The 26,932-nt window shown below is 40.4% G+C and overlaps 1 protein-coding gene across 1 annotated transcript; it reads left to right on the forward strand.

Moving 5' to 3' along the window:
• Nucleotides 1–10,378: 10,378 nt before the first annotated feature.
• On the forward strand, nucleotides 10,379–19,007 carry LOC139365871 (transmembrane protein 106B-like). The gene is made up of 8 exons (XM_071102932.1): nucleotides 10,379–10,531; nucleotides 11,308–11,518; nucleotides 11,771–11,834; nucleotides 11,972–12,131; nucleotides 15,041–15,181; nucleotides 15,599–15,648; nucleotides 15,735–15,788; nucleotides 17,453–19,007. Exons 2-8 carry the CDS (start codon nucleotides 11,314–11,316, stop codon nucleotides 17,571–17,573), a joined length of 795 nt encoding a protein of 264 aa, XP_070959033.1. The 5' UTR covers nucleotides 10,379–10,531; nucleotides 11,308–11,313; the 3' UTR covers nucleotides 17,574–19,007.
• The last annotated feature ends 7,925 nt before the right edge of the window (nucleotides 19,008–26,932 follow it).

Raw genomic sequence — 26,932 nt, forward strand, 5'->3', positions numbered from 1 at the left:
ATTCTAACGGCTTATGGCTGGGATTGATAACGTCCAGACCTCTTGAGAGAAAGCATGCTTGGTATTTACATGATTCAATTCCACATTCTTATTATGTGGTTGATCATTTCAATTAACATTGGTTGCCTAATGCCACGTTACTGATTTATGATTGACAGTTGAAATTGACAGGTGCAAATGAACTTAGCAGAAAATGGACTGAAGGGACTGCAAAAAATCACCTTTGCAATATGGATTTCATCCGCACCCTCTGCACAGACGCTGATAGTTTGCTGACACTGGGAGAGGGCGGATGTGTCTACATGGCTCTCCCTAAGGTCTTATCAGAGACACACAGGCAGCCTCAGACTGTAGCCTGTCTGGAACTGCAGTGCCAGAAGACTCTTAACTCTCCACCTAAGACTGGAACTGAAGGGTTTTCCATACCCCTTATGGTAATCCAGAGTAAATTATGTACAAATATGATTGTGTTTGTAGTGGGAGCTGAGTGCTTAGGATGCTGTAGTCGTACGGTAACAGGAAACTCAGACTGAGTAAGAGGAAGCCACCTCTCTAATAAGAGGTGGAGGAAAGTAGAGCTTGCTCCCCTTACAAAAAAAGGACAGCAGTCAGAGTGCAGTATAACTGCAGTATGCTGCAAATACTGCATCCAAAATAGCACCGTTTTTTTTAATACCGTAATTTTGCAGTGTAATTGCGGTTTGGGTGCAGTATAACTGCATTTCAACTGCAGTACACTGCAGTTATTCTGCAATTACTGCACCCAAAATACCACAGTTGACTGCTGTTACTGCACTTTTACTGCAGTTTCAAAACAGCATTCTTTTTTTTGTAAGGGTCTCTCTGGGCTTGTTAAATCTGTACATATAAATATGTTTGAGCACCTCAAGACTCCTGCATTGGTCTGCATTTTAGGAAAATTTTGTACATTATACTCATTAGTATCGACTGATTTCAGGGATATTTTGTACATTATAATCATTAGCATTGACTGATTTCGTCATGCTTGGAGCTGTCTCTCTAATTGACTTAGTGTGGGCACAATGACGAAACTAGTGGCAATACCAAGTAGGCCACGACTAAAACACTGTTAGGGCAAAATATTTTGAAATGTTTCTACTTGACAGTTGTCCTAATTCACAACTTTTTCCACATTATTTAGAATAGCTCATGGGAATAAGTACAGAGATTGGAATAAAACTATTGTTCCAATTATCTGCTGAGGAACCATCCAGTCATCTGCAATACTTAACGGTATACTGCCCTCCTGTGGTTATCAAATTCAATACTCCTCCTCCTGCCAGGCAATTCTAGAAATGTAAAAAGTGTGTATTACCTCATGTGTCTTCTTATCTGAAGGAATAGTGAGTTCTCTATATGTCTATCATCATCCTCTAGTCTAACTAATACAAATATATGCACACTGCCTACCAAATTATTTGAGTCTCAGTTCATTTCCATAATTCATTTTCAGGGGCGACATTTTAGGGGCGACTGCCCCTAAAAAGCAACTTCACGTTTTGAAAAAGGCCCATGGGGCATCGGTATCAGTCCGAAACATTTGTCAAAATTGCATAAAAAGTTTAAATAGGAACATTTTTGTCATAAAGTCAGTCTCGTCCAAAAGTAAGTTTTGCGAGATGATAGGAAAAAATTGTATGTCACAGAATGAAGGGTATTTCAATCCTGCCTACATGCCCACAGCTGGCCGCACCCAAGTAATCATGCATTTACTGCAATTCTACCCATTTTGCCATGGAGTGGAGATAATTTTTATTTTATTTTAAAGCTAATCTCTTGCAATTCTACACATTTTGCCATGTTAATGATGTCTGAGTGAGAGTGACTAACAAAATCAATGGTGGCCCCCTTGAGGTCAGAGCCCCTGGGCCTGGTCGGTTTTGGCCTTTAGAACTAAAAGTTTAGATAGCTGGCTAGACTAACTTACCAATACACTTTTTTAACTGATATGGCTAATTGAATGACTGTTAGTGACTGACATAACAATATAAAAATTGCTGATGCACAAACATGAACCTTGTATATTCTACCTCCCAACAGTAAGTGTTTTATTATTATTTACAATGACGTCCTACACCAGCCAAACATGAGCCGCCCTATGGGACTCCCAATCATGTCTGGTTGTGATAGAGCCTGGATTCGAACCAGGGTGTCTGTAGTCACATCTCAAACACTGAGATGCAGTGCCTTAGACTGCTGCGCCACTCAGGAGGCCTGAAACCATGACTGAGTTCCAAAAATATAAATACAAAATGCTGCAGTTTTAAAGCAAGTTTTCTGCAGTTCTACACATTTTGCCATGAGGCAGAGAGAACATTTAGCAATTTTATAACACATTAAATGCAATTCTACTCATTTTGCCAAGGGGTGGAAATACATTTTTCAGTTTTAATGTTGATTTTCCCTACAATTTTACACATTTTGCCAAGACTAATGCCATGGTAATGACATCTGACTGACAATATCAATGGGGGCAACCTGGAGTTCAGGGCTCCTGGGCAAGTCGGTATTCAGCAATGATTACTACAAGTTTAGATAGCTGGCTAGACTAACTTACCAATCAATTTGTTTTCATTGATATGGGTTATTGATAGACTGTTAGTGACTGACATAACAAGATGCAAATTGCTGACGCACAATCAAATTTCAAACTTGCTCCTTGCATATTCTACTATTATAACTCTCAACAGTAAGTTTTTTATTTGATATTTAACCAGGCAAGGCAGTTAAGAACAAATTATTATTTACAAATGTAAGCCTACACCGGCCAAACCCAGATGACGCTGAGCCAATTGTGTGCCGCCCTATGGGACTCCCAATGACAGCCACTTGTGATACAGCCTGGATTTGAACCAGGGTGTCTGTAGTGAGGCCTCTAGCAGTGAGATGCAGTGCCTTAGACCGCTGTGCCACTCAGGAGCCCTGAGACTGAGACTGAGTTCCCCCCCCAAAAAATAAAAATTAATAAATAAATAAATAAATAAAAATAAAATAAAATAAAAAATAATAATAAATAAATTTTAAAAAATTTAAATTTAAAATTTTTGAAAAATGTTACAGTTTTAAAGCAAGTTTTCTGCAGTTCTACACATTTTGTCATGGGGCAGAGAGAACATTTTGCAATTGTATAACAAATTTCATACAATTCTACTAATTTGCCAAAACTAATGCCGTGTTAATGACATCTGAGTGAAAATGACTAACGATATCAATGGGGGCCCCCTGGAGGTCAGGGCTCCTGGGCAAGTTACCGGTCGGTATTCAGCCATGATTACTTCAAGTTTAGATAGCTGGCTAAACTAATTTACCAATCTAAACATTGTTAGCTGACATGGCTAATTGAGTGACTGTCAGTGACTGACATAACAAGATAATTTAACCATCTAACCATCAGTAGGACATGGGCTCCTTCAAGGAATACACACACGGTAACCTTATTTCACTATTGGAATCATGTGACAAACTTGTAGTCCGGTTACAATGCTGGCATTTGTAGAACACTTGGAAAGCCAAGAATTACAGTAGGTTAATCTCTCCCATCAGGTGACACAAGCTACCAGGAATTTGACAGTAGAACTAGAACCTAAAGAATGCTAGAATACTAAGTATGCTCTAAATGTCCCACTCCCATCTGAATTGCCTGTTTGTTCTAGAAACATGCAGTATACAGACTACATAATCAATATGAGAGACAGCAACCAACATATTTGAAATACAAAATCGATGTAAGATTATTTACATTATCACACTAGTATTGTAAACACATTTCATGTCAACTCTAGGCCTATAATTGTCACACAATTACATAACAACAAAGTCAGTCCAATGAAGATAATGAGTGGGCATGTACGAATATCGTTCTCCTAGCAGCAGGATATTTTTCTAGCTGCACGATTGCGGAATGTTTCTTTCAAAATAAGAGTCCCGTTGCAAAATGCTTACTAAACTTTGGGAATATATATATTTTTAAACTCTAGTGCAGTGCAACTGTTTTTCACAGCATTGCAACCACCTTTGATTTTTTTAAATACACTATAATAAAATAAAATACAAATATATGTTATTGGAATTACTCAAAAGACTCTGGTTGGTTCTTGTGCTGAGCAACCTATGTGCTGAGCAACCTATATAGTGCAGAGTATTCCACTCCACTCCAAAACGTTTCTACCTGACTCAGCTAAAGTGGGGTGGGACATATTCAGTAGGGTCTCTACTCAGTGGTGGAAAAAGTACCCAATTGTCATTCTTAATTAAAAGTAAGATACCTTAATAGAAATTTACTAAAGTAAAATTATTCAAGTAAAAGTCACCAAGTAAAAGAATACTTGAGTAAAAGTCTAAAAGTATTTGGTTTTAAATATACTTAAGTAACAACAATAAATGTAATTGCTAAAATATACTTAAGTATCAAATGTCTAACTCTTTATATTAAGCTAACTGCAGCACCATTTTCTTATTTTTAAAATGTACAGATAGCCGGGGGTACACCAACACTCAGACATAATTTACAAATGAAACATGTATGATTAGTGAGTACTCCAGACCAGAGGCAGTAGGGATGACCAGGTATGTTCTGTTGATAAGTGTGTGAATTGGACCATTTTCCTGTCCTGCTAAGTATTCAAAATGTAACCAGTACTTTTGGGTGTCAGGAAAAATGTATGAAGTAAAAAGTACATTATTTTCTTTAGGAATGTAGTGAAGTAGTTGTCAAAAATATAAATAGTGAAGTACAGTACAGATACCCCCAAAAGTAGTACTTTAATGTGTTTTTACTTAAGTACTTTACACCACTGTCTCTAGTTACTTTTGGAGGGGGTCTGTGTTGCATGGCCTGCTGCTGGATTTCACTCCGTCCCCTCTGTGGTCCCTAATGCAATACACTGTAATAAACTGTATATGGGAAACATATTGGCTTGTAGAGATAACCTTTCCAGCTTTCTCAGCTAAAGTGAAGTGGGAAATACTCAATAGGGTCTCTACTAACCAAGCACAGCTTTAAATCACCTGCTACTATCCATGCTCTTGAAATCAATACACACTCAACAACAACAACAACAATTTAACACAAAAGATCAACTTTTTTATCAAAACTAAATGTAATTTATTTACAAGTTAAATGTAATGAATATTTACCAGGCTATTAGGACACAGTTTAATCACACTTTCTGAACAGCAATGGACAAAATTATTTACAAGTTGTAGGCCGATAAGTGCTTCTTATCTATCAAGGTTTGCAGCACACAGTAAAGACCTATTACCTAGTTTAAAAGCATTATAACAAAGACAATATTATTTACATTATTATTGATCGAGGTCAGCAAAAGCACTTTTTGTAGAGATTAAAATGTAGTACAAGAGACAACAAGGTTACAAGGCTAACAGTGCACAGTCTAATCAAGCTTTCAGAACAACAATGGAGAACATCCTTTATAGTGTAGCGGAAGAATGAGAGAAGGTGATACCCAGACTAGCGACTGGCTGGCGTGGGAGCACAGCGTGAGCACAGTGTGATGACTCAATCCCAATTTATAGCATTGTTTGCATGACAGGTTTCATGCATGTTAACATAAGAAGCTTCCTCCCTAAGTTTGTTTTATTCACTGCTTTAGCACACTCCGCCAACCCGGATGTCCTAGCCGTGTCTGAATCATGGCTTAGGAAAGCCACCAAAAATCCTGAAATTTCCATCCCTAACTATAACATCTTCCAACAAGATAGAACTGCCAAAGGGGGCGGAGTTGCAATCTACTGCAGAGATAGCCTGCAGAGTTGTGTCATACTAGCCAGGTCTGTGCCCAAACAATTCAAGCTTCTACTTTTAAAAAGCCACCTTTCCAGAAACAAGTCTCTCACCGTTGCCGCTTGTTATAGACTGAAAAATCTACGATAATCGAAAGTTTCAATAAGCATTTTTCTACGGCTTGCCATGCTTTCCACCTGGCTGCCCCTACCCCGGCCAACATCTCACCACTCCCTGCAGCAACTTGCCCAAGCCCCCTCTCGCTTCTCCTTCACCCAAATCCAGAAAGGGAATGCTCTGAAAGAGGTGCACAATCTGTATCTCTACAAATCTCCTGGGCTAGACAATCTGGACCCTCTCTTTCTATAATTATCCACCAAAATTGTTGCAACCCCTATTACTAGCCTATTCAACCTCTCTTTCGTATGGTCTGAGATCCTCAAAGATTGGAAAGCTGCCGTGGTCAACGACCTCTTCATAGGGGGAGACACTCTAGACCCAAACTGCTATAGACCTATATCCATCCTCCCCTGCCTTTCTAAAATCTTCAAAAGCCAAGTTAACCTCTCCAGATTGCTGATTATAAAGAATGATTCATTTAAGTTTGACTTTGAGTTCCTGGTGGTAATTTCTACAACAAGGTGAAGAAGACTAATGAAACTTGAATCAAGGAAATGAATGTTACTGTGTGAATTAAATTGTCATGTTTAGATTGATTCAAGAGTTTATAAAGAGCTATGCATTTTGACATGTTTCATTGTTCTGTAAGTGCTATGGATTTATAGTTACAGAGACACTGTGTTTTTCTATTCTAGTTCAAAGAGGAGAGACACAGGGGTGATCCAGTATAATTTATATAAGAGTTGTGAGGATTAGATCCAAGAATGTGTGTGTTGTTTTCATGCCTTTGTTTGAATGTTTTGGGCCATGCAAAGTGATGTTAATTAGAGAATAAGAGATACTCGGAGTTGGCACTCTTGGAAGAATAAAAGCCCGGTTTAAACTTAGATCCTGGAGTCACTGGTAAACCACTCTCCCGATGCACGTTAGTATGTCACAGTGGTGAATTGTCTATGCTGTTAAGACGTATTATCTTTTGTGTTCTTGTTATTGTTAGATATCTGGTATGTCGAATGAAAAACAGAAGCTGGCGCACAACAAGAGAAAATTGTTTTGTGTAGAGGCGATGACTAACGGCAAATAAACTATAAGCTCTTAAAATAAAGAAAGTCGCACACTCTATATATAAACTCCCAGTAAATTATTGGGCATATCACCAATGTTTCGGCATAACTGTGCCGTCTTCAGGGTAATGTCAGGAATGCTTGAACCAGGTTATGTAGACAAACAGTGCAATTAGTGCAACCAATGACAATAGTGAGGGGTGTGTCATAATTATTAAGTTAATTAGAATGAATTGAGTGAAACTGTTCGATAACATTTGTTTATAGCATATTGAATATATTAGGCGATTTTATCTTATGAAAACATAATTAAATATTGTACATAATATTAGCATCAACATACATTATTGTTTAATTAAATTTTACATATATATTTAATTGTTTCCTATTTCATTTTTTAGCAACATGCTCAATGCCTGTGTATTTGAGGGAGGAGATAGGATGGTTAGCTTCAACAAAGTGAACTGCTTCTGGATAACCAATGTTCTTACACCTGATTGAGCTGCGGTGTTCAGCTATGCGTTGTTTTAATTGTCTTTTCTTTTGTTCTACGTAGGCTTTCCCACCTAAACAGGTGATGAGATTACTCCCTTGGTCTTGCATAAGATGGCCATATACCACACCCCCTCGTAGTCTTATTGTTTAAATATAGAGACGTGTTGATTATCGATCAAGGTCAGCAAAGGCCTTTTCTGTAGAGATTAAAATGTATTACGTAGTAATTTTCTCTCTGACAACTGATATAAAACATACTCTCACATGCCATTGTGACAAAGCATATTCACATTTCCCTCTAATAAGACTGCATTACAGAATAAGCACACACAAACACCAAAACTACTACCATCTGAGTGTCTTCTAAAATCCATGCATTGCCAGATACTGTAATGCCAGGTATTTCTGAAGTGGAAGTAGTGTATCCTTTAATTCTCTATCATACTGGCTTAAGGAATCCATCATTTTAATATGTAATGTAATACAATTACTGCTACTAACTATATGTTGCATATCTATGGCTATAACTGTCCAATGTGACATTAAGTTCACAGGCACTATCACATAATCAAATCAAATCAAAGTTTATTTGTCACGTGCTCCGAATGCAACAGGTAGACCTTACAGTAAAATGCTTACTTACCAACAGTGTGATTTTTAAGTAAAAAATTGGTATTTGGTGAACAATAGATAAGTAAAGAAAATAACAGTAGCGAGGCTATATACAGGCACCGGTTAGTTGGGCTAATTGAAGTAGTATGTACATGTAGGTATGGTTAAAGTGACTGCATATATTATAAACAGAGAGTAGCAGCAGCGTAAAAGAGGGGTTGGGGTGGGGGCAATGCAAATAGTCCTGGTAGCCATTTGATTACTTGTTCAGGAGTCTTATAGCTTGGGGGTAGAAACTGTTGAGAAGCCTTTTGGTCTTAGACTTGGAACTCCGGTACCGCTTGCCATGCGGTACCAGAGAGAACATTCTATGACTGGGGTGGCTGGGGTCTTTGACCATTTTAAGGGCCTTCCTCTGATACCGCCTGGTGTAGAGGTCCTGGATGGCAGGCAGCTTAGCCCCAGTGATGTACTGGGCCGTACGCATTACCCTCTGTGGTACCTTACTGTCGGAGGCCGAGCAGTTGCCGTGCCAGGCAGGGATGCAACCAGTCATGCAAATTGGAGTGGGTCTAGGGATTCTGGGATAATAGTGTTAATGTGAGCCATTACCAGCCTTTCAAAGCACTTCATGGCTATGGACGTGAGTGCTACGGGTCTGTAGTCATTAAGTCAGGTTGCCTTAGTGTTCTAGTGCACAGGGACTATGGTGGTCTGCTTGAAACATGTTGGTATTACAGACTCAATCAGGGACATGTTTAAAATGTCAGTGAAGGCACCTGCCAGTTGGTCAGCACATGCCCGGAGCACACGTCCTGGTAATCCTTGTGAATGTTGACCTGTTTAAAGGTCTTACTCACATCGGCTGTGGAGAGCGTGATCACACAGTCGTCCGGAACAGCTGATGCTCTCATGCATGCCTGTGTTGCTTGCCTTGAAGCGAGCATAGAAGTGATTTAGCTCATCTGGTAGGCTTGTGTCACTGGGCAGCTCGCGGCTGTGCTTCCCTTTGTAGTCTGTAATAGTTTGCAAGCCCTGCCACATCCGACGAGCGTCGGAGCCAGTGTAGTACGATTCAATCTTAGCCCTGTATTGGCACTTTGCCTGTTTGATGGTTCGTAGGAGGGCATAGCAGGATTTCTTAAAAGCTTCCGGGTTAGAGTCCCGCACCTTGAAAGTGGCAGCTCTACCCTTTAGCTCTGTGCAAATGTTGCCTGTAATCCATGGCTTCTGGTTGGGGTATGTACGTACAGTCACTGTGGCGAACATGTTCCAGTCAAGTAATATATTGACTGTAACGGCAGCTTTCCCACTCACCTTCTGTGGATCCTTGCGATGCACCCTGCTCTGTGTCCTCTGTACCTGCGTCTCTTTCTCTTGCCAATGACGGGGATGTTGGCCTTGTCGGGTGTTCGAAGTACATCCTGTGCGTACCTTGCAGTCGGAGGCCGAGCAGTTGCCTTACCAGGCAGTGATGCAACCAGTCAGCATGCTCTCGATGTTGCAGCTGTATAACCTTTTGAGGATTATAATTCATAAAAATATATATTATTCAATTATTTTACGAGGAAAGTCAGTTAAGAACAAAATCTTATTTACAATGACAGCCTAGGAACAGTGAGTTAACTGCCTTGTTCAGGGGCAGAATGACAGATTTTTACCTTGTCACATCGGAGATTCAATCTAGCAACCTTTCGGTTACTGGCCCAATGCTCTAACCACTGGAGTACCTGCCGCTCCCCTAGATAACTCCTGCTCTATAGAGATCATCTTCATCTTAAAAGAGTAAAATATAAGATGTGCCTTGTAGTGTCCTTTTTTGGCATTTATCCCTGAATGACAGATTACTGAGCTCAATATGTAGGCCAACCTCCCATTGCGAACTGCTGAAAGATCAATAAAGCGAGATAAGGACACAAGGTTTCACATTACTGTGGATGACTTTTGACCTTACTCGAGAAACATAAAGTACAAGAAGTGCTGGAGAACGAAGTGCTGTATGACACACACATATGTATGATACAGTCCCCCTCCAAAACTAACCATATTTGGTTAGTAGAGATCCTACTGTGTATTTTCTACCCCACTTTAGCTGAGACAGGTGGAAACGTTTTCTCATTACAGCCCAATATTCTCAACATACTAGTGTCAACATTGTATTTTCATTATTGGTCTTAAAAAATATTATTTACATTTGTTTTCATAAATTACTTATTGCAATTTCTTGTTGACACAATAAAAGTGGCTATTGATTAAAATTCAATATAATTTGAATTAGTTATACACATTGACATAGATTTTTTGAAATGCCGACTTTTATTTTGAAGGTTTCAACATTACCATACGAAAGTGACGTCTCGTCGGAGCTGCTGGCAGAATACTAGTGCGTGTATTTATGTCAGTACTATATTGATAACAACAGCGGCTATTCGTGACCAAGCATATGTAAAGCAATTCTGCGTGAATATATGCAAAGGTAAGCAGATGAATCAAATATCGAATGTTGCCATTTTAATCATATCCGTAGTGCGTGTGTAATACCGCACAGTGATGCTTTGACATTGTCAGGGGAACCGGGCAACATTTTGCAATATGGAAACATTTTATCCATGCTAACAATGCCCTGTGCTCTGCAAGTATTCTACGCAATCATTCACATCAATAACTTGACACCAAATAAAAATACAACAGAATATCGGAGCAAATACGCAACAATGTATTCGTGAGTTTCGGATTAAAATGGCAGTCGGCGAACGAGTTTCTCTGGAAGGAACATGGTGTACCGTGTAGCATAATGGTCGTCTGCACGTCATCACTGTACCTCGACCATTGGCGCACAGTGTATAGTAGGAGCAGAAGACACGATGCGATGTGTTTTGCTGACTAGGTTACATATATTTGGTCCATACGAAACTTTGGTCAGAACAAGTGTCTTTTGTTTGACAATAATTGTTTCAAGCACGCATGAATTACATAGATGGTGCGCACTTGATAAGAGCTTTTGGGGAGTTGGTGTAAACTGGTCTAAACAAAACCAAAATAATCTATGCAAAAATGGAATAGGAGAATGGTAGCCTGTCTACAGTATAAATGGTCATGACGTAGGCAGGTACCTTGTTATAGTACAAAAGTAGTATAAAACAATTTGTGTAAACTGACCATAACTACCATGTAAATATCAAATGAATATGTGGCATGAGTTTTCACTACCAACCACACCTACTTATTAGATCTTACATGTTTTATTCACAGAAAGTGATGGGGAAGTCACACTCCCTCTTGTCGAAGGGGAAAGCCGACCGTGACAGCCAGAGTGGCCTGACGACTGGTCCAGAGTACATAGACACACAGAGTGAAGAGGATGGAAAGAATGGAGATGTGTCTCAGTTCCCCTATGTGGAATTTACTGGCAGAGACAGTGTCACATGCCCCACATGCCAGGGCACTGGCAGAATACCACGAGGTAAGGGGATAAACAAATACATTCCTACACAGTAATAAACATGAGCTCTCACTCACTGACACAATACACCTACATCTGTTCTAAATCTCCACCTCATGAGCCGCTAATTTTTTTTCCTAATTTGCATTTTGATTTGATAGGCCACCTAGAAACACTGTGACTTCCAACATTCACTGAAAATGAAGAAGACATACGTTTGAACCAACATCAGTTTCCTCTGTAAATGGCTTTGTCATCACATCTCTAATGCAGGCCAAGAGAACCAGCTTGTGGCTCTGATTCCATACAGTGACCAGAGGCTCCAGCCAAGGAGAACGTAAGTCTCATCTCGCTCAGCCAGACGTCTCTTTTTTTTGAAAGCTGTGCAATTGAATGATTCAACTGTGGTTGACTGTGGTCTAATATCCAACTTCTGTCTTTCTTTTAATGGCACTTCCTCCCTTTCTCTTGCAGAAAGCTGTATGTCACGGTGTCTGTGTTTCTATGCCTCCTGCTGTCTGGCCTGGCTGTGTTTTTCATGTTCCCTCGGTCTATCGACGTCTCCTATGTGGGCGTGAAGTCTGCATTCGTCTCCTATGACCAGGACAAACGGATTGTCTATCTCAATATCACGGTAAGATCCTCTCTCTGGTGTTAGTTGTTCTTGTGTTTCCATCTAAGGGTTGACATGGATTCAAATCAAATTGTATTGGTCACATGTTTCGTAAAACAACGGGTGTAGACTAACAGTGAAATGCGTATTAACCGACCGTTCCCAACAATGCTGAGAGAAAAATAGAAAGACAACAACACAAGGACTAAATAGACCATGAGTAACAGTAACACGGAGTACTAGCACCGAATCAATGTGCAGAGGCATGAGGTAATTGAGGTAGATATGTACAGTTGAAGTCAGAAGTTTACATACACTTAGGTTGGAGTCAGAAGTTGGATTTTTCTATATCCACAGTAAAACGAGTCCTATATCGACAACCTGAAAGGGCGCTCAGCAAGGAAGAAACCACTGCTCCAAAACCGCCATAAACAAGCCAGACTACAGTTTGCAACTGCACGTGGGGACGAAGATCGTACTTTTTGGAGAAATGTCCTCTGGTCTGATCTCGGGAGTTGATAGGTTTGAAGTCATAAACAGCTGCTGGCAAACACACGAAAGTGTTGTTTGAATGAATGCTTACGAGCCTGCTGCTGCCTACCATTGCTCAGACTGCTCTAGCAAATCATAGACTTAGTTATAACATGATAACACACAGAAATACTAGCCTTAGGTCATTAATATGGCCGAATCCGGAAACTATCATCTCGAAAACAAGACGTTTATTCTTTCAGTGAAATATGGAACCGTTCCGTATTTTATCAAACGAGTGGCATCCATAAGTCTAAATCAAATCAAAAATCAAATCAAATTTGATTTGTCACATACACATGGTTATCAGATGTTAATGCAAGTGTAGCGAAATGCAGTAATAACCAACGAGTAATCTAACCTAACAATTCCACAACTACTACCTTATACACACAAGTGTAAAGGGATAATGAATATGTATATAAGATATATAATGAGTGATGGTACAGAACGGCATAGGCAAGATACAGTAGATGGTATCGAGTATAGTATATACGTATGAGATGAGTAATGTAGGGTATGTAAACATTATATAAAGTGGCATTGTTTAAAGTGGCTAGTGATACATGTATTACATAAAGATGGCAAGATGCAGTAGATGATATAGAGTACAGTATATACATATACATATGAGATGAGTAATGTAGGGTATGTAAACATTATATTAAGTGGCATTGTTTAAATATTCCTGTTACATTGCACAACCTTCAATGGTATGTCATAATTACATACAATTCGGGCAAACTAGGCGGCCCAAACTGTTGCATATACCCTGACTCTGTGTGCAATGAACGCAAGAGAAGTGACACAATTTCACCTGGTTAATATTGCCTGCTAACCTAGGTTTCTTTTAGCTAAATATGCAGGTTTAAAAATATATACTTCTGTGTATTGATTTTAAGAAAGGCATTGATGTTTATGGTTAGGTACACATTGGAGCAACGATACGCACCGCATCGATTATATGCAACGCAGGACACGCTAGATAACTACACATGGTTGATGATATTACTAGTTTATCTAGTGATTATGATTGATTGATTGTTTTTTATAAGATAAGTTTAATGCTAGCTAGCAACTTACCTTGGCTTACTGCATTTGCGTAACAGGCAGTCTCCTCGTGGAGTGCAATGTAATCAGGTGGTTAGAGCGTTGGACTAGTTAACTGTAAGGTTGCAAGATTGAATCCCCCGAGCTGACAAGGTAAAAATCTGTTGTTCTGCCCCTGAACGAGACAGTTAACCCACCGTTCCTAGGCCATCATTGAAAATAAGAATGTGTTCTTAACTTACTTGCCTAGTTAAATAAAGATTAAATAAAGGTGTAAAAAAATATGAATATATTTTTTTTAATTGGCTAATTCGGTGTCCAAAAATACTGATTTCCGATTGTAATGAAAACTTGAAATCAGCCCTAATTAATCGGCCATTCCGATTAATTGGTCGACCTCTATTCTGGATGGCAGGGAGCTCGGCCCTAGTGACGTACTGGGCCGTACGCACTACCCTCTGTAGCGCCTTGCGGTCGGATGCCAAGCAGTTGCCAAGTGGTGATGCAACCAGTCAAAATGCTTTCAATTTTGCAACTGTAGAACTTTTTGAGGATCTGAGGGTCCGTGCCAAATCTTTTCATCCTCCATTTGGGGGAGAGGTGTTGTCTTTCCTTCTTCACAACTGTGTTGGTGTGTGTGGACAATGTTACTTCCTTAGTGATGTGGACACCGAGGAACTTGAAGCTCTCAACCTGCTCCACTACAGCCCTGTCGATGTGAATGCGAGCGTGCTCGGCCCTCCGTTTCCTATAGTCCACGATCAGCTCCTTTGTCTTGCTGACGTGGAGGGAGAGGTTGTTGTCCTGGCACCACACTGACCTCCTCCCTATAGGCTGTCTCATTGTTGTCGATGATCAGGCCTACCACCATTGTGTTGTTAGCAAACTTAATGATGGTGTTGGAGTCGTGTGAGGTCATTCAGTCATGGGTGAACAGGGAATACAGGAGGGAAAAGAACACGCACCCCTGACGGGCCCTGTGTTGAGGGTCATAGTGGTAGATGTGTTGTTGCTCACCTTCACCGCCTGGGATATATTTTTTTTTTTTTTTTTTTTTTTTTTTAACCTAAGGAAGTCCAGGATCCAGTTACATAGGGAGGTGTGTTCAGTCCCAGGGTCCTGAGCTTAGTGATGAGCCTGGATGGTACTCTGGTGTTGAACGTTGAGCTGTAGTCGATGAAGACTATTCTCGCATAGGTGTTCTTCTTGTCCAGGTGGGAGAGGGCAGTGTGAAGTGCAACAGAGATGGCACCATCTGTGGTTCTGTTGGGGCGGTATGCAAATTGGAGTGGGTCCTACGTAATGACTCTCTTTCCAACAACTGTTGTGCCGTATGTCTTTTCTTCTAGAACACTCTGAACATCACCAATAACAACTACTACGCTGTATCCCTGACCAACATCACAGCCCAAGTGCAGTTCTCTAAGACTGTGATTGGGAAGGCCCGTATTAGCAATGTGACGACCATCATACCACTGGATAAGCAGCAGGTGGGTCTTTACCATGTGAATTTTAGAATAATATGCCTTGGTATAATTGCTTGTTGTAAACATATTACAGTTCATAAAGTGAGCATAGCTTGACAAGTGAATCAAAGTTGTACTTTCAACTGTCCTGAAGTGCTTTTCTGTCGCTCAACACAGCAGCTTATTGTTCCGCCCGCTTTGCTGCAAAATCTAGCAACAAAATCAGCCCGCATTGATAATGAACCTTGTTGTTGTTGACGAATCCACTAGAACATCTGTCCCTGTTCTGAGGGCATCAGTAGCAGCAAGGATGGAATAAGGATGTCATTTTTGGACTGTTGCCCTCAAACGTTACTCATTACTTACTCAGTCAGCACTCAAGCGCCCTGTTCAATATGGGAGATGGATAACGGCTGCATTACATCATATTGTTTATTCCAGATTGACTACATGGTTCCCACAGTCATTGCTGATGAGATGAGTTATATGTTGTAAGTATTTCACAAGTAATTGCATTTTATTGTGTGGTTGACAGTACAAATGGTGGCATTTCTTTAATAAATGTTTTGTGTTGCAGTGACTATTGCACCCTGCAGTCCATAAAGGTTCACAACATTGTGGTCATGATGCAGTAAGTATACAGTGCATTCGGAAAGTATTCAGACCCCTTCCCCTTTTTCCACATTGTGTTACATTACAGCCTCATTCTAAAAATGTTTGCTCATAAATCTACACACAATACCCCATAATGACGAAGTGAAAACGTTTTTTTTAGACATTTTTGGAAATGTATTAGAAATTTTAAAAACAGAAAAGTCTTATTTACATTGGTATTCAGGTCCTTTGCTATGGGACTCAAAATTGAGCTCATGTAGGTGCATCCTGTTTCCATTGATCAGCTTTGAGATGTTTCTACAACTTGATTGGAGTCCACCTGTGGTAAATACAATTGATTGGGCATGATTTGGAAAGGCACACACCTGTCTATATAAGATCCCACAGTTGACAGTGCATGTCAGAGCAAAAACCAAGCCATGAGGTCGAAGGAATTGTCTGTAGAGCTCCAAGACACAATTGTGTCGAGGCACAGATCTGGGAAGGGTACCAAAAGATTTCTGCAGCATTGAAGTTCTCCAAGAACACAGTGGCCTCTATCATTCTTAAATGGAAGAAGTTTGGAACCACAAAGACTCTTCCTAGAGCTGGCCCGCCCAGCCAAACTGAACACTCAGGGGAGAAGGGCCTAGGTACGGGAGGTGATCAAGGACCCCAAGAACCAGCTCCAGAGTTCCTCTGTGGAGATGGGAGAACCTTCCAGAAGGACAACCATCTCTGCAGCACTCCACCAATCAGGGCTTTATGGTAGAGTGGCCAGACAGAAGCCAATCCTCAGTAAAAGGCACATGACAGCCCACTTGGAGTTTGCCAAAAGGCACCTAAAGGACTCTCAGACAATGAGAAACAAGATTCTCTAGTCTGAGGAAACCCAGATTGTTCTCTTTGGCCTAAATGCCAAAAATCGCATCTGGAGGAAACCTGGCACTATCCCTACGGTGAAGCATGGTGGTGGCAGCATCATGCTGTGGGGATGTTTTTCAGAGGCAGGGACAGGGAGACTAGTCAGGATTGAGGGAACGAGGGAGCAAAGTACACAGAGATCCTTGATGAAAACCTGCTTCAGAGTGCTCAGGATCTCAGACTGGGGCAAAGGTTCAACGTCCAACAGGACAACGACCCTAAGCACACAGCCAAGACAACGCAGGAGTGGCTTCGGGACAAGTCTCTGAATGTCCAGCCAGAGCCCGGACTTGAACCCGATCAAACATCCTGGAGAAACCTGAAAATAGCTGTGCAGCAACGCAGAAACTCCCCAAATACAGGTGTGCCAAACCTGTAGCTTCATACCCAAGAAGACTCAAGTCTGTATTCGCTGACAAAGGTGCTTCAGCAAAGTACTGAGTAAAGGGTCTGAATACTTAATGTAAAAAAATATATTATTATTTTTTTGCAGAAATTTCAAAAAGCCCTTTTTGCTTTGTCATTACGGGGTATTGTTTGTAGATTGATGAGGGAAAAACACTATTTAATCCATTTTAATATAAGGCTGTAACAAAATGTGGAAAAAGTCAAGGGGTCTGAATACTTTCTGAATGCAGTGTACCTTTTCAAATATCTACTAATACATTGAGTTTACACACGTTACTGTACCTACTCTATTTATTTTGTCAAACCACACACGCCCATGTGGGCAGCCATTTTGGGGAAACTGACTACTGTCTATTGACTGGTTTTCAGGGTGACAGTGACCACATCCTACTTTGGGCACTCGGAGCAGGTCTCCCAGGAGATATACCAGTATGTGGACTGTGGGGGCAACACCACCTCGCTGCATGGACATGTGAAGATGTATCAGTAAGGCAGTCAAAACACAGCCATAATGGAAGCCCATCCATCTAAAGGCAGACGAGAGGGTTTTTACGGAGTTCCTTTGGGCACACGTCCCCTGGAGAATAGGAGGAACCATGAAGTTAGCAAGGTGCCAATGTTCAGTGTAATGAGGGTTTGAGGATGTCGCAGGTAGAAAATCTCTTGTGCAAATTCTTCCTAATCGAATGACCCAATCCAATGTGTACAGGCATTTGAGGTAAAGATGCACTTTAGCTTTGTATGGGAAACGCAATCATCAGAAAGTATTTATATGGCAGAGTTGTTGATGTAATGTAGTCTGTACCACTAACCTTCCCAGAACACTAGCTTTGGGACGTGCAATACAAATGAAGTAATAGGACAGCATCCTCATTTGGATTACCAGCACCACTAATCACCCCAAACCACTTTTTTGATGGCATTTTATGCCATTCTTTAAAAAAAATTTATACCAGCCATTTTGTTTTCTTCAAGGATGTATTTTGTACAAAATAGTACTTCCTGATGATGTGTGTCGTTACTCTTACATTTTCATTGTAATGATAGAATGAGACGTAAATCTAACTGAGGTGGCAGATCATGTCGGGGTGGAGTCTGCGTAATTGTGATGACTACGGACCACAATTAGATAGCGACATTTAGGGATCTAATGAGAGGGATCTTGTATTTTTTATATAATTCAAATACTGTACCTATAACTATTAGATGTGTTGTTTTATGATGTGAATTACTCTTTGATTGTAAACCTCTGAATTGTTTGTTGTAATGGGAATGTTACAGGGTTTTTTTCTAACTTGGGTAGTAGACGACTACCCATTTCGAAACATGATATTACATACATACCCTCAATGGTGTTGTAAAATGAGGTTTTTATTTTCTCTTTGGGAATCGATTTTAAAGAGGTCATTTTGTCTTTACATTTTTTATTTGATGCCCTTTGCCCCTTTTAATTTGTCATGATTGATCACTGAAACGCGCAAGTAAGTTGTGCTTTTCGAGTTTGTGTTTCTTTCTGAGATGATTAAATGTCAGGATACAGTAAGTATCCATTTTGTTATTTTCCTTAAACATTTGTTATTGCTTTTAACATCTGTTGTGCATGCACGGAATACTGAACTGAGGACAATAAAAATGCCCAAGATAAAATATCAGATGTGTACATTGTTTATATTATCTGATATACACTATGGAGGAACAATCACACCATGTCAATGTGACAATGTGCCATATTATGTACCAAATCATCCAAGAAGGAACATTTTCATCAGTTTAAAGTCAGTTCTGAATCCTCACTGAGGCGCGTTGACTGTGTACTACTGTGTAAATGTGGATACTGTCCATGTAAGCCACTGCCAATCATACAGTACATGTAACAATGTTTTTTTCCTTGCATGAAACTGGGAATAAAAGTGGTTGATTTTGAGGTTTTTGTTTGGTGCATTTATTAATAGTTTGTAGTTGGGGGAGAATTCAAAGGGTGGAGAAATGTGCAATACCAATCACGAGCACAGGGTGGCGCCTAATTTAACTAAATTAACTTAGAAACAAGTAAGTGTTGGATGAAAATATAGTTTCTGTAATGACAAATGACCATATGCACAAGTTTGCATAAAAAGCTTACTTTACTCACTATTGAAGTCCAAGTAATTAACAACACAATGCATGCCATTCATGTGTAAAACACACCGAGTCCAATATCTTAAAAATAGCATGACGTTACATTTAAAGTCACTCAGAATAGACAGGCTTAGGTATGTTTGACAGGGTGCTCTAGTGAACACATGCACTTTTATACTAAATGGACAGTATACAGCATGTGTTTGCTGTCATACAGTATTGTGTCAATGTGGTACTCTGTTCTACAAGATCCTAAACAGGTTTGTATGCTGTATTGTAATGTATGCTGTATTGTAATGCATGCTGTATTGTAATGTATGCTGTATTGTAATGTATGCTGTATTGTAATGCATCTGCTAGTCCTGTATGACCTTTGATTTTATTTGTAGACTGTTCTGGATGTGTGTCAGTGTGTTACTTTGTTTGCTCCTAGATGCTTCAGGTCTCCAGTGTGTAACGGTATGCTTACCTCACATCTGTTGCTGTCGTTTAAACGGCAATGGACTTCCTCTCCAGGATTCAGGTCTGGGACTTGGAACGGTTCCTAATTAAACAGGGCCCAGTTTCCCAAAAGCATCTTAAAGCGAACTTCTCCCAAATGACAAAATTACACATTGGTTTCCTTGCCCTGTAAGCAGTCTATGGAAAAGGTATGACAGCAATCCATGATTTGGTTTAGTTTCCCTGGCACTGTTTCCACATGCTAACGTTCTAGCATTTGTGGCACAAATCCCATTCAAGTCACGGGACCAATATTAGCATTTTTCACGCACCATGTCCAAATCATCTGAAGGTATCTCAAATTGATTGTAAAAGCTCAACAAAGTCAGTTCTAGATGTTTTGAACATGATGCGCAAAAAAAATGCTAATATCGGTCCCATGACTTGAATGGGATTCGTGCCTCAATAGTTTCCCTAAACCATTGTTACTAAAGTTTCACTTGAAAACACAGCTAAGTGCGTCGTTAAATACTTTTTTTGCCCTTCTGCGTCACTTTATACACAGAAGATCTCCACTAAACATACAATAAGGATGTTTATACACCTCTGTGACCACAAGGTTCAATAGAAATACAAAGTTGCCAATGGCTTTGCAATTGTTACAAACAAGCAAAGGATATAAAATATGCTTCAAATGAAAACCGAGATGACTGCATTAAAATGTAAATACAGTATAGGCTACATAGGCCTATGTATTTCAATCATATTGTGTAACACGTTAAGCTTAAGTTCCATCTATTGGGAAACCGGGTCCAGACACAGACACAGACACAATGCAGTCACATGCTGTGCTCACTGGCATCATTTATAACCACCAACTATGAGGGAGACTGAGTTTTCCTGTATTCAGAGTGTATTGAAACTAATGGTCAAGATTCTGAACTATTTGTAATGGTGTGCAGTCTTACTGTGCTTCCTCAGCATGATACAAGACATCTGGAACATAAAGTAGACTGGGTGAGGATGTGAATCTGGTTTCAGACTTCTGGGTTAAGCAGTTCATGCAATGTTCACAAAATGGAGTTCTTGCGGAAATAGGGTTGTTCTTCAGGGAGAAAAGCTACAAATGGTGAACGTAACATGATGTTTTTACAGCTATTGAGGAAGTACATTATCCCAGGGATGTATGGATGCCAGTGTATGGGTTCATGTTTCAGGGATGTAGCCTAGACAAACAACAAGTGTGTGAAATAATGATCTAAATCCAATTGTGTTTCTACAAACAACACTAAATATCATAGCACACCAAAAAGGACATTTAAATATCAGTGTAAGGTAGACTAGGAAGTTAGAAATGGGAGCAGACTAGACTAGTTTGGTTGTGTAAATGTAATTTCCTTCCCCATAGATGATATATGCTTTCCCTTTTCCAGATGTAAGGAAATGACTTTTCCAGGTGCACTGTTGATGGACTTCCATTACAGAGAAAACCAACTGAACATTTATGTTCTACCACTACCCTATTTCCCTTCCATGATGGAGAAATAGAGTTGCCTAGTACAACCTCAAATGGTTCCCGAATAACCCTTTTTGGTTCCAGGTATAACCCTATTGTGTTCCATGTAGAACCCTTTTTTCCAGAGGGTTCTAAATGCAACCCAAAATAGTTCTACCTGGAACTAAAAAGGGATCTACCTGGAACCAATGGGTTCTCCTATGGGGAACCAATTGTTCTAAGAGTGTACCTATCATTGTGAATTAGGTCTACTTCAAACTCAGCAGGCTATACTTTACAGGCTATAGCCCACATTAGGCCTACATTCTGACTAATAACCATCACATCGCGCATAGACGGTAATAATGAAGCCTTGATCATTTTTAAACTTCTATTGAAGTCTATCAGGTGGACACGTTAGCCAGGTTGCCTTCTCCGTTCAGCTATTACATTCCACTCCTTGCCACTTGTCATTTGCCAAAGAGACTGGCCTTTCGGCAATCTTCAAATATGAACGTTCTATCATTAATGAGCTCGAGGAGATCAGAGGATTTGATCCTGATTCGATAACCCTCACAGCTATCCAATCACAATGTTTATGCAAATTAGATAGCATTTAAAAATGCAAATAACTTAATTCATACATTTGATTGGAAGCATTCTAACATTCAGCATTCTGACATAAAACATTTTATTGTAAACATAAACATTGGGCGCGGGGAACACAGAGCATTCCCGTTCATTGCTTTCTTACCACCAGCCAATGTGATCACATCACACCAGAGAAGTTTCCCTGCTACTGTGAACACTGTAGCATATGTTATATCCAGCAAGCAAGAGCAAGGTGATTCTTTGTCCAATATATGTTTTAATTGCTCAAAATAGGTGACCAAACTACATTAAGTGTCCAAAACATTAGGAACATCTACTCTATCCATGACATAGACTGACCAGGTGAATCCAGGTGAAAGCTATGATCCCTTATTGATGTCACTTGTTAAATCCACTTCAATCAGTGTAGATGGAGGGGCAGAGACAGGTTAAAGAAGGATTTTGATGCTCAAAAAGAAAGGAGGACCAAGGCACTCTCATATAATGAATTAAAATGCCTTTATTTGTATGGCATGTTCAATGTAAACAACGTTTTAAATATCCGACGCCTTTCGGCTGCGTGGCTTTTGTCAGGGAGTACAAAGAAAGGATAATACAATGCCCTCTTTTGAACAGCTTTTTCCAAACAGAGGATTTTTATGCCTTGAGACAATTGAGACATGGTTTGTGTATGTGTGCCATTCAGAGGGTGAACGGGCGAGACAAAAGAACGTAAGAGAGGTGCCTTTGAAAGGGGTATGACAATAGAAAGGGGCAACTCAATATAAGGAAGGTGTTCCTAATGTTTGTACACTCAGTGCATTGGGACACACATTGGGCTAGACTACTGGTTCAAGAGTTATAAGAGGAATAGAGAGAGGACGGATGTAAGAGGCCAGTAGAGATGCCAGCGGAGATGCATGAATGCACAATAATCTTTTTGGTCTGACGCACGTTTTGTGCCAATGAACTGAAATTGAACATCACCAAATTTGTCGGTTTAATTAAATATGCAATAAAAAAGTATAATGCCTAGGCCTATTTGAAGACTTGTTGACTTAGAGAATTGAGATCGCCTGAACATGTACAACATTTTTACCGTTGCACTAATCTTTCGTGGGTGGGCAGCTGACAAATTACCTGAGACTTTAGTTCTGGGTGAACAGAAATGACCATTGCACAGAAGTCACTCACTGTTTTGAAGTGATTTATTGACAGCTGTCTCTGAACTCTGTCGAGACTTTTCCAGCTAATGTGAAAGGTCAACAAGGGACTCCCTTAATGTTAGAGAAACCCAATTATGGTCCTTTTCCAGTTCACACAAACATTTGAATACTTATAGCTACTATGTCAGGTGTTCATAGTCTGTGTACCAGTCTTTTTGGCTTACATTCCACTCCTTGACACTCCTGTCAGTTACCTACATAAGTAGCCAGGGTTTATCACTTTGAATGGCAGGCATTCCTCTCTGCAGAACCACTTAACAGAGAGGTCCCGAGAGGAAATTGAGACCACTTTCAAACTCCCCAATCCCACCCTGTCCACACCGATGTGAAGCTAGCCACAATAACTATTAGCCACAATAATGGAATTTGCGAGTTGCCTTCAAAATAAAAGTCCCACTTTGAAAGTGATGCAAACGGATACAAATAGTGGAACTATGCCATATTTGGACTAGATAATGCTAAGCAAGCCTGGCTTGTGGTTATATCATTCTAAATAAATACAATAATTCATTAATTTGAAAATAAATAGTACAAAAAATGTTTTAATCCCACTGTGGATGTATTTGACTGCATAATTGCATTTTGGGGAATACAGTATATGCACTGTACAGCCTTACCTATGGAGTGTGCACTGTCTGTGCACCCATGGAATGGGGTTTCAGCCTATTCAGTGACACCCACAGATTACAACTCGGTACAGTTTACACAAATATTAGCGTCAGAGCTCTTATTGTCATTGGTGATCAGTCCTGCTACTATCATGTCGTCAGGCAGCTTGATGATGGTGTTGGAGTCAAAAATATAAGCGACTTATTGCAGGACTTTGACTGTGGCAAATCACCTCCTCAGTCAAACCCTTGTGCGTATTGAATATTCATTCATATTGGACTGTACAGCCTTAACTATGGAGTGGGCGCCCATGGATTTGGGTATCAGCCTAATCAGTGACACCCACAGATTACAACTGTAGAGTTTACACATATATTAAAAATCGAATCAAATGTTATTTGTCACATGCTTCGTAAACAACAGGTGTAGACTAACAGTGAAATGCAGAGTTGAAGATAAAAGATCAAATTAAAAATAGAAATAGTGAGACGAGGAATAAATACAGAGTGAACAACAATGACGAGTAAAAAATAACATGGCTATATAGAGGGAGTACAAGTACTGAGTCGATTTGCAGGGGTACGAGGTAATTGAGGTAGCTATGTATATATACAGTAAGTAGGGTCACTGTAAAGTGACTAGGCAACAGTATAGATAACAGACAGTAGCAGCAGTGGGGAGCCATTTCATTAGCTACAGTGGCAAGAAAAAGTATGTGAACCTTTTGGAATTACCTGGATTTCTGCATACACTGGTCATAAAATGTGACCTGATCTTTGTCTAAATCACAACAATAGACAAACACAGTATGATTAAACTAATACCACACAAATTATTGTATTTTTCTTGTCTATATTGAATACATCCTTTAAACTTACACAGTGTAGGCTGGAAAAAATGTGTGAACCCCTAGGCTAATGACTTCTCTAAATCCTATTTGGAGTCAGGACTCATCTAATCTTGAGTCCAATCAATGAGACAAGATTGGAGATGTTGGTTAGAGCTGCCCTGCCCTATAAAAAACACTCACAAAATTTGAGTTTGCTATTCACAAGGAGCATTGTCTGATATGAATCATGCCTTGAACAAAATAGATATCAAAAGACCTACGATTAAGAATTGTTGACTTGCATAAAGCTGGAAACAGTTACAAATGTATCTCTAAAAGCCTTGATGTCCACAGTAAGACAAATTGTCTATAAATGGAGAAAGTTGCGACTCCCTCTAGGAGTGGCCATCCTGCAAAGATGACTACAAGAGCACGGCGCAAAATGCTCAATGAGGTTAAGAAGAATCCTAGTGTCAGCTAAAGACTTACAGAAATGTCTGGAACATGCTACCATCTCTGTTGACGAGCCTACGATACCTAAAACACTAAACAAGAATGGTGTCCATGGGAGGACACCACGGAAGAAGCCACTGCTGTCCAAAAAAACATTGCTGCACGTCTGAGGTTTGCAAAAGAGCAGCTGGATGTTCCACAGAGCTACTGGCAAAATATTCTGTGGACAGATTAAACTACAGTTGAGTTGTTTGGAAGGAACACACAACACTATGTGTGGAGAAAAAAAGACAGCACACCAACATCAAAACCTCATCCCAACTGTAAAGCATGGTGGAGGGAGCATCATGGTTTGGGGCTGCTTTGCTGCCTCAGGGCCTGGACAGCTTGCTATCATCGACAGAAAAATGAATTCCCAATTTAATCAAGACATTTTGCAGGAGAATGTTAGGCTATCTGTCCACCAAATGAAGCTCAACAGGAGATGGGTGATGCAACAAAACAACGACAAAAAACACAGAAGTAAATCAACAACAGAATGGCTTCAACAGAAGAAAATACGTCTTCTGTAATGGCCCAGTCAGATTCCTGACCTCAACTCAATTGAGATGCTGTGGCATGAGCTCAAGAGAGCAGTTCACACCAGACATCCCAAGAATATTGTTCAACTGATACAGTTTTGTAAAGAGGAATGGTCCAAAATTCCTCCTGACCGTTGTGCAGGTCTGATCTGCAACCACAGAAAATGTTTGCTTGAGGTTATTGCTGCAAAAAGGAGGATCAACCAATTGTTAAATCCAAGGGTTGAAATAAAAAAATTATGCAGAAATCCAGGTAATTCTTAAGGATTCACATGCTTTTTCTTGCCACTGTATTTAGTAGTCTTATGGCTTGGGGGTAGAAGCTGTTCAGGGTCCTCCTCTCCACCCTCTCAGGGCTGGGCATCTCAGGCTCTGCACACTTTTTAATTGCAGGACTCTCCTACCATTTGACGTGAAGGGGATCTGTGACTGCACCATGTAGTCTCACTACTGGTGTCCTCCAGGGCTCGGTACTAGGCCCTATCCTCTTCTCTCCATATTCCAAGTCACTCGACTCTGTCATATCCTCACATAGTCTCTCCTATCATTTCTATGCGGATGACACGACTATCTTTCTCCGTCCCACCTTCTGACACCCAGGTGGCGAATGTCACGACTTCTGCCGAAGTCGGTCCCTCTCCTTGTTGTGGCGGCGTTCGGCAGTCGACGTCACCGGCCTTCTAGCCACCGCCGATCCACTTTTCATTTTCCATTTGTTTTGTCTATGTCTTACATACCTGTTTTCACTTCCCCAATTACCTGTTTATTATTTAACCCTCTGTTCCCCATGTTTGGTTGTGAGTGATTGTTTGTTGTATTGTGGTTCGTATTGTGGGCTTGGATTTATCTTGTATTTTAATGACTTTGAGTAAAGTTACTTTTATTTACTCATCTCTGCTGTCCTGCGCCTGACTCCTCTGCACCAGCTACACATAGACCCTTACAGCGACACTCATCTCTGCGTGCCTGGCAGATATCTCAGCTTGGATGTCAACCCACCACCTCAAGCTCTGTCCTCCAGGGTAAGGCCTGCCCGCTCCAAGACTTCTCCATCATGGTTGACAACTCCACAGTGTCCCCCTCCTAGAGTTCAAAGATCCTTGGCGTGACCTAGGACAACACCCTGTCCTTCTCTGCAAACATCAAAGCAGTGATACACTCCTGCAGGATCATGCTCAAAAACATCCGTTGAGTACGATCCTACCTCACACAGGAAGTGGCGCAGGTCAAAATGTACGCCTACCACGCTGCACCTTGGTCTCATTCGAACGACGGACGTAACAGGATTTGGCTATTTCAGCCACACCCATTGCTGCCAGGTGTATAAAATCGAGTACTCAGCCATGCAGTCTCCATAGACAAACATTGGCAGTAGAATGACCCATACTGAAGAGCTCAGTGACTTTCAACGTGGCACCGTCACAGGATGCCACCTTTCCAACAAGTCAGTTCGTCCAATTTCTGCCCTGCTAGAGCTGCCCCGGTCAACTGTAGGTGATGTTATTG

This window comes from Oncorhynchus clarkii, chromosome 2, assembly GCF_045791955.1.
Source record: "Oncorhynchus clarkii lewisi isolate Uvic-CL-2024 chromosome 2, UVic_Ocla_1.0, whole genome shotgun sequence".
Classification (NCBI taxonomy): domain Eukaryota; kingdom Metazoa; phylum Chordata; class Actinopteri; order Salmoniformes; family Salmonidae; genus Oncorhynchus; species Oncorhynchus clarkii.